The sequence below is a fragment of the Loxodonta africana genome, chromosome 5 (genome assembly GCF_030014295.1).
Source record: "Loxodonta africana isolate mLoxAfr1 chromosome 5, mLoxAfr1.hap2, whole genome shotgun sequence".
NCBI classification, from domain to species: domain Eukaryota; kingdom Metazoa; phylum Chordata; class Mammalia; order Proboscidea; family Elephantidae; genus Loxodonta; species Loxodonta africana.
In genome coordinates this window covers 39,886,261-39,895,508 of record NC_087346.1, presented here as the reverse complement: position 1 = coordinate 39,895,508, position 9,248 = coordinate 39,886,261, and the positions used below count along the sequence as shown (strand labels likewise).

The window sequence follows — 9,248 nt, the reverse complement described above, 5'->3', positions numbered from 1 at the left end:
CCAGGGGGTTAATTTGCATTCACTGATAGACACCCGTACTTGCTCCCTTCACTTTGCAAAAAAGTGCCGAAGGAGCCTGTTCATGCACAAGCATGCAGTAAGTTTATCACGTAAAGTTCGCTGCGTGAAGCACCACTTTACACTGACAGAGATGACTATAAAATAAACACAGGAATCGCATGCAGGGTGGTAGGAAAGAGAAATACTGTACCAATTGGCAAGGGGCATCCAGCCCATCCAGGCCAGGCTGGCCTGGCTCCCCTTTTTCCCCCTTAACGCCACGGAATCCCTGTTTGTAAAGATTAACTCATAATGTTACTAACACAAGAAATCACTTAAGGCACATATTCTGCTGAAGAAATAACTACAACAACAAAAGACTGGGAGAGGAGCAAGTCTGAAGGGAAAAGTAACATACAGGGAAGCAGGACAAAATTAAACAAGTTAGGCATATTTCTTTTTTATAGGGCTGTCTGTGAACAGTGACCTCTTTTGAGGTGTATGGAATAGCACTCTGGTTCCTCCTCAGATTCTATATTCAGGTTCCAGTTGCACATAATAGATACTTGTGTGTTAAGAAACCAGGTATAGCTAATGGCCAGGTACAAGGTGTGGAACATATCAGGATGACTAAGATAGATGTTTCCAGTCACCTTAAAGTCTATGTTAAATGACCCCAAACAGAAGGCTTGCATTACCGGTCCCTCTAGATTGCTCTTCTCCCATCTTATCCCCTTACACATGACATCTGGAGACAGAGTTCCATGAGTCAGACATACCAATGGGCAAGGTGCATCTAATCCAGGGGCACCCTGTTCTCCTTTCTCCCCTTTAGGCCCCTTTTTGCCTTTCTTTCCCTTTTCCCCCTGTGGATACAAGGGTTTAGATAAAAGACATGTTTTATTTGGGGGGGAAAAAACAAAAGATGGTCTAGCCAATCAAAGTCTGGAAGGGCATTTACCACTGTTTTCTGATTTAGGTAAGGCATGGCATTATAAAGATAAGTTTTATTTTTGGAGTGATAATGCATAGATGGATACTGGGCAGCATTTTTTTTTTTAATTTAATCCTAACGTGGGATTTTACTTAAGATACTCAATGAGATGAAAGGAGACCTAAAAGACTGGCACATTAGAAAGGAAGATCAGTGCTAACTTAGATCACAATGTCTTAGTCATTGTGAATTTGGTGTTTCTGCCGTGGATGACATATAGCAATTGTATTGAGGTCAGCCAGTGGCGAGTGAATTTCAGAGGAATACTGGATAGACACTTCGCCTAATTTTCAATACCGTTCAACCTGCTTTTTTTTTTTTTCTAATCCTGTAACAGATGAAAGCTACTTTGAGCCAGAAGAAAAGGAAAGAGTATTAACAGTGTCTATCTTTCTGAAATGTATCCAATTTTTTATTATCTTTTATAGCTCTCCTTAAAAAAGTATTCAGTGCATTATGAAAGTCTATTTCTTTTAACATTCTATTTTTGAAAACTAAAAGCAAAGAATTTCCTTTATTAAGTCAGGTAAATAAATTTCAAAAAATGTTTAGATTTCTCAGCAATGCCAACTGGAGAACAAGACTTATTTCTAAGCCCAGGAATCCTCTTTAATTCACTCTCTTATCGATCTCATGCCAGGTGTTCACAATGGTAAATGAGTTTCCAGCTGACTATGATGTAACAAGAGCCAAAAAAAAAAAAAAAAAAGTCTCTTCAAGATAGAATAAGCAGTTTGGACTCATTTGAGCTAATACTAACAATGAAGTAGGTGGGGTAATTATATAGTTGGAATGTAGCCATGGAAATTAGTATTTAGGAATCAAGGTGAAGGTTGTGTGGAATTTGCATGGATCATAGGGATGGAGAATTAAGGAAAGGAGGCAAAAGGAGAAGGATGGAATGCACCCCAACTGTTTCTCATTCTCATGAGTATCTCTGCGTATTTATAGACAGGGAGTTGGTGCCAAACAGAATAGAAAAACACTACTCAATACACATTTAAATTGGTGTATCCATTCAGCAATCAGGATGAGAGTTACAAAAAAAACTAAAATAATTTCTGGAGCAAAACAACATGAATATTCAAAGGTGAAAAGACACATGTAACAAAGTCTATGTGATTCACATTCACGTTAATGCATTCATTCTGACAGAGTGAGCGAAAGCTCCTCATTTATCTCCTGTGTGCCAAAAAGATTGCATCGGAAGGCTCAGAATCAAAACCATTTGGGCTTCTTGAATACCAGGAAAGAAGAAAAACCCTGCGTGGTTATTTGCTCACTATCAAGGACAGAGATGGGAGAAACCAGGGTGAAACGAGAGCAGATGTGATGGGGATCAGACAGGAGACGGATTTTGGAGTAAACTGCTCACTCATGCCAGAAGAACTGACTTCCTCCTTTAGCAAATTACTTTTCAGTGCCATGCCATAAAATTGATTTAAACTTGTTTGGGTGAGTTCTTTCCTCCCAGGAGGCAGTGGACTCTTTTCTCTCAGGTGTGACTGAGGCCAGGTACGTTAGGTATTATTAATTTAGAATTCAATTCATTATTTGCTTGGTAAATCAACTCAGACTAACCATTCAACAGAAAAATGTTGTCCTATGAATGTTGATTGTGACAGGCTATGAGAATCATTTTTCAGTAATATTTTAGTAAGCCCCAAGCTTCATGGAAAGCAGACACTAATGCACAAAGAATAACGTAACAATATTATTAATCGACATTGTTTTGTGATAGGTAGTGATACGCCATACAACACAAAACCATCTGTTGTGTGGGGGTAAGCATGTGAGGGCTCTTGCTAATTTTTATCTCCTGCGTCAAAGAATGATATATGTCAAGTGTTCATATTTAGAGTCTAATTTTCCTAAACATAAAGCTTCTAATCGTGGGTTCTGAAACATGAAAATATGTTCCTATGGGTGATTTCTATTAGTCTGAGGATTAAATTTGTAGCTTTATGTTTCCGTAAGTTATCATATTGGTAATTTCTTCCTTGTTTAAAAGCATAAAAGTGAATAATGGTAACATGCTTTTGAGTACGTAAAATTTTAGAGTCATACAACCCAATTAGCTAAACAGAAATATAAATACATATAATCTTTAAAGAACAAACACCTGGGCTAAAAACTTGCACGCACGATTTATCTCAAAACAAGTATATTTTAGTTTAGAACTTATAATTCAGATTAAAATAACATTTTCATGCCTCTGTTTCCTTGTCTGTGAAATGGGGATGATAATAGTACCAACCTCAGAGGGTTGTTAAAAAGGTTAAAAAATACCTTGGGAAATCATATAATAAGTGGTCAATAAATGTGATGATAATAACGGTAAAGCTCTTGGGAAATCATATAATAAGTGCTCAATAAATGTGATGATAATAATGGTGGTGGTGGCAGTACCTTTAGACAACCAAACACATGGGCTTTCTTACCGATGAGAGGTTAAGTTTAAGACCTGAGGAATACACAGCAGGGTTTATAGCCTTTTTTTTTGACAATTCTCATTCGGCCTTGCTTTTCAATAGCTATAAACTTCACTGTTCAAGAGACTTCCTAGGGTTCTTAAAACAGAGTTAAGTACAGCAGGGCATGAATTAATCCAAGAAATATAACTGGCTTAAATTTGCACTGTAAGAGTGCAATTTCATCCATCAACTTAGAGATTTTCACTAATACACTGAGGTGTTGAGTTTTTGCTTGTTTTGTTGTGCCCAAGGTAAAAAAAAATCCCTTTTAGATCTACTATCAGGCCAAATACCCAAGCAAAGTACAAAGAGAGGGAAAGAAAAAGGGAGAAAAGAACAAGGGAAAGGGAAGGAAGAAATGATTATTAAAATCCATAATCCAAATTTTGGTTTCAGACATAAAACCATTTTGCCTGATATGGGGTTCTATATACACTGGAAACCCTGGTGGCATAATGGTTAAGTGCTACGGCTGCTAACCAAGAGGTTGGTAGTTCGAATCCACCAGGTGCTCCTTGGAAACTCTATGAGGCAGTTCTACTCTGTCCTATAGGGTCGCTACGAGTCAGAATCAACTCAACGGCAGTGGCTTTGGTTTTGGGTATACGCTGGAGCTGATGGTCCTGAGGTAAAACCGAAACACCAAGATCATAAAATACTCTGATATCTTCATTTTATAAACTCTGCAGCTGTCAGCTCTGAGCCTAAAAGCAGCAGGTCCTAGTCCCTGAATAACGGACTCACTGTGGTTTGTCGGTCACAAAGCTTACTCTCTGTTTTCCAACCAAAAAGGAAGGTACAGAACATACCTTCTGTCTTTGTATTGGGGATGCTGTGATGATAAATAAGATGCTGGCTTTACAGGGTTAGATGAGCTCTGACAGAAGGCCACTGCGGATTTGTGTTACGCTAATTCCCTGTAATGCAATTAATGCCCTATTTTTTCTGTTTTTTTCAAGAATTTCTGGACATTCCATTTTTCAGCAAATTGATGTCAGGTGATTGAAAGACTGCAGTTTGGAAATCTGGGGATTGTAATGTTTTTCTTCTATGCTAGACAGTGCCCTCATTTCTAGCTGTGAGGGCTTCCTCACTCCTCTTAAAGACCTTGTTCTTTAGATCAGACAATGGTGTGTTTTTGGTGCACAGGATGGAGAGAGATTAGGAGTATAATGGAATTGCACAGGTTAAGAGCAAAGCAGACCACAAGAGAAGAATCAAGCCAGGCGCATGCTAGGGCGGAGACGTCACCTTTTCTCCCTTTTCTCCTAGATCACCCTTTTCACCACGCGGGCCAGGGAAGCCCTACAAGATAAAATGGAAACCAAATAGATGTATTGGTTTAACTGTGGTGAAGTTACATTGGAGGAAAAAAAAAATTACGGTTGCATGTTTTGGAACTCAGATATAAAGAAAAATGGCATGCCAGGCAACCTCAAAACTTAGGTAAACTAAAAAAAAAAAAAAAAAACTAGCACTTAGAAATTAACCATTTTCTAACACCATAAGGATCTATATGTAACAGGTTTTCTTGCCTTTTCACCTAAGAAATGCATAGTGGAACAAATACCAGGATAACAGTTTGAATCCCAGCAAGCTCACAGATTTGTGTGGCTTTGGGCAAAGCACTTACCTCTCTGCGCTTTAGTTCTGTGACTGTTGTGAACATTAAATAAGGTGATGCATGTAAAGTACCAGCATGATGCCTGCTCATAATAAAAAACACCATACCAAACCCATTGCCTTCAAGTCAATACCAACTCACAGTGACCCTACAGGACAGAGCAGAACTGCCCCATATGGTTTCCAAGGAGCGCCCAGTGAATTCGAACTGCCATCCTTTTGGTTGGCAGCCATAGCACTTAACCCTGCTCATAATAGGTGCTCAACAATCAGTGACTATTACTACTTTTTCTGTTATATTATTCACATGATAAAGGATAAGCAAGTGATAGTTCCTAGAGTCATTTACTTTTGACATTCTCTATCTTCATAAAATTGCATTAGTATAAGATATACACAGACTTCAATGGCAAAAGGAAGAAAATATGGCCCAGCAGTGTGGAGAATAAACATATGAGAGATATTGTGATTTCATGCATATTTTTTACATAAGTAGTTCACCTGCTGATGTTAAGAATGTCCCTAATTTGGGAAATCATTTTGAAGTGCCACTATCAACTGTCAGTTATTAATTTGATCCCAGCTAATTCTGCTTTCCCTTTTATATTTATCTCATGCAAACATGAGTGGCGTATTTTATATTGCTGTCTGCGTGCACAGCTATACGCACAGAAAAAATCAGAAGATGTTTATTATATGTGTTACTTACATCAAGGCCAGGCTCTCCATCTTTCCCCTGTCAAAGAATCATAGGCGCTACATTAGTGTTCCTTAGTTTCATGAATAGGTTATTGTTTTATTTAAGGCTGCTTGGGCATGCAACACTGGTGTTAGAACAACTACTTCAGAAAAGTGGAAAAGATTCTCATTGATTAGTAATACAAATTGCTTTCACTACTTCGAGTGAAGAGACTGTTAATGTTGCAGGTAAGACCCATGAAAATTTTTATTATATGGAGGGTTAAACAGACAGATGATATTTTGCTGAAGTTTGATGCTTGGTATGCAAGTTATTAGTTGAGGGTTAAGTCAAAAGCAAAAATACTGTTGAGTTGATTTAAAAACACACCAGCACTAACAGCCTATGTGAATCAATGTTCCCTGATACTTTAATTTGCTAACTCAGTAATTAGCTCATAAATGAGTAAAGAACGTGAAAACTGTTCGTTAAATGTAGTCTTAACTTGGCTAGATGTGCATCTTGTCCATAAAGCCTGAGAAGGGAGCAACGTAAGAATTGCTTTTAAGTGAGCTTTGTAAGTGAATGATCCTCAAATATAAAAGGAGCCATCAGGGATGATATGCAAGGATTATAAATTCATTTCCGAAATACAGAGGATTGCAGTGATAACCTTATAGTGTCAATTGACTGGTCCCTCCAAAGTTACTGAGAGGGTGCTTTGATTCTGTCAATTCAATTTTGAAATCTATTTCAAAACCAGCATCTTTTTTTTTTTTTTTCTTAAAAAGCAGGAACTTAATCATGGTTTAAGTCTCTTAATACAGTTTATCAAATGGGGAAGGTACACAGAGTTTAAAAACTTAATACAATGTCTCCCATTGTAGTCCTACCCTTTCCTAATGAATCAATTATAGTTATACCAAAGATAATGTTTTTGAAGTAAACCTGAGGCCTCAATTTGAATTCGGTGCCACTGAGAATTTTCAGCAGATAGAATGCTATTGACATGCTGAAGCTCATCTGTCATCCCCGTCCTTTAGGAAGGTCAGAAACGCAGACGTCATTGTCAACATCACCCTCATTTGAGGAATACCTTTTATTAGCAAGGATAGTTTTCGCAAAAGACCTATGTGAAAAGATAAAGTCTAAAGCGGTTGTTTTACATGAAAGCTGCTACACCCGTTTTTGGAGACAGTGACCTTTGAAGGAAATGCCAGTGATGGATGCCCTTGGCATCAGATGGCACAGTGGGGCGTTACCTGAGAGCCTGAATCCTGCTTTCAGGTTAGCACCGTTTTCCCATAGACATCTATGGTCCTCCCAATCTTGTCAAGTGCGTGGGTGTGTGTCTGTACATGCTGAGGGATGTGGGGGAAGGATGGAGTGGGTGAGACACTGACGATGGCCTAGCTCTGAAGGACATGGTTATATTGGTTCTTTAGATAATTAGTGGTTGTTCTTTGCTCCCGTAAGATGATTAGTCGCCCCGTGAGGGAAGAGTTAACGGTTTCAGTGACAGGTCATCTATTCATGCAACACAAGTGACACTGAACTCACAGGAAGGCCGTAGGGCCCTCTGGGTCCTGGCTCTCCCACGGCTCCTTTTTCACCCTAGAATGAGAGGCGAAAAGTTCAAACCACACACACCTATACTCACAAACATACACACACATTTTCTCTTATGGCATGAGTTTAATAAAACCTCTTAGGGCGGCGTAACCGAAAGGTTGACCGTTTGAAACCATCCAGGGGTGCCTCAGAAGAAAGACCTGGCTATCTGGTTCCAAAAGGTCACAGCACAGTTCTATGGAGTAGCTCTACTCTGCATATATCGGGTTGCCATGAGTGGAATTGACCCAAAGGCAACTTTTTTTTTTTTTTAATTCAAAGTACCTTTTTATTAAAGCTTCAAAGATTCAGGTTCTTAGGAGTCACTGCCAGTGATACAGTAAAAGTAATCCACAAAAGCAAATTTTACTAAAGTCACCTATGAAAGAAGGGTAGTAAGAGACTGCTGCTGCCCAGATTTGCTTATCTAAAATACTGTAACTGGGTTTCTTCACAATTAGTGTGAAACGTTTGTTACTAATTATTTTAAGTTACTACTTTTTTATGTAAAACTGCTTTTCTTTCCCCCCCATCTATCCAACGGATTCCCCCATCCAATGTCTCTTCTTCAGCGAACCTTCTCCCTCTTCTGAACTGTATTTTACTTTACAGCACTCACCTCATGGGGAGACACACGAATGTTAGCCAGTTTATTCTCTGCCATCCTAACCAGAATATGTGCTTCACTGTACTAGTTTTTTTTTTTTATTGTGCTTTAAAAAAATTCTTTTTAAATGAAAGTTTACAAATCAAGTCAGTCTCTCACACAAAAACTTATATACACCTTGCTACATACTCCCAATTGCTCTCCTGCTAATGAGACAGCCCGCTCCCTCCCTCCGCTCTCTCTTTTTGTGTCCATTTCGCCAGCTTCTAACCCCCTCTACCCTCTCATCTCCCTTCCAGGGAGGAGATGCCAACATAGTCTTAAGTGTCCACCTGATCCAAGAAGCTCACTCCTCACCAGCATCCCTTTCCAACCCATTGTCCAGTCCGATCCTTGTCTGAAGAGTTGGCTTTGGGAATGGTTCCTGTCCTGGGCCAAGAGAAGGTGTGGGGACCATGACGACCAGGGTCCCTCTAGTCTCAGTCAGACCATTAAGTCTGGTCTTCTTACGAGAAATTAGGGTCGGCATTCCACTGCTCTCCTGCTCCCTCAGGGGTTCTCTGTTGTGTTCTCTGTCAGGGCAGTCATCGGGTGTAGCTGGGCACCACCTAGTTCTTCTGGTCTCAGGCCGATGTAGTCTCTGGTTTATGTGGCCCCTTCTGTCTCTTGGGCTCATAATTATCTTGTGTCCTTGGTGTTCTTTATTCTCCTTTGATCCAGGTGGGTTGAGACCAATTGATGCATCTTTTTTTTTAGATGGCCGCTTGCTAGCGTTTAAGACCCAGACGCCACTCTCCAAAGTGGGATGCAGAATGTTTTCTTAATAGATTTTATTGTGCCAGTTGACTTAGATGTCCCCTGAAGCCATGGTCCCCAAACCCCTGCCCCTGCTACACTGCCTTCGAAGCATTCAGTTTATTCAGGAAACTTCTTTGCTTTTGGTGTAGTCCAGTTGTGCTGACCTTGCCTGCATTGTGTGTCATCTTTCCTGTCATCTAAAGTAGTTCTTCTCTACTATCTAATTAGTGAATACCCCTCTCCCACCCTCTCCCCCCGCCTTTTGTAACCATGAAAGAATATTTTCTTCTCTGTTCAAACTATTTCTTGAGTTCTGCTAATAGTGGTCTTGTACAATATTTGTCCTTTTGCAACTGACTGATTTCTCTCAGCATAATGCCTTCCAGATTTGTCCATGTTATGAAACATTTCACAGATTCATCCCTATTCTTTATTGATGTGTAGTATTCCATTGTGTGAATA

At 39.5% G+C, this 9,248-nt stretch overlaps 1 protein-coding gene across 1 annotated transcript in view; it reads right to left on the bottom strand.

Annotated features, from left to right (window-relative positions):
- Positions 1-4,647: 4,647 nt before the first annotated feature.
- The window catches only part of COL25A1 (collagen type XXV alpha 1 chain), a 523,263-nt gene continuing 518,662 nt past the window's right edge, over positions 4,648-9,248 (bottom strand). The window contains exons 32-33 of the mRNA XM_010590501.3: positions 7,331-7,384; positions 4,648-4,773 (exon numbers count right to left, since the gene is read on the bottom strand). Of these exons, the coding sequence (XP_010588803.1) occupies positions 4,702-4,773; positions 7,331-7,384 (126 nt within the window). The 3' untranslated portion in view covers positions 4,648-4,701. The remainder of the gene's footprint in view (positions 4,774-7,330; positions 7,385-9,248) is intronic.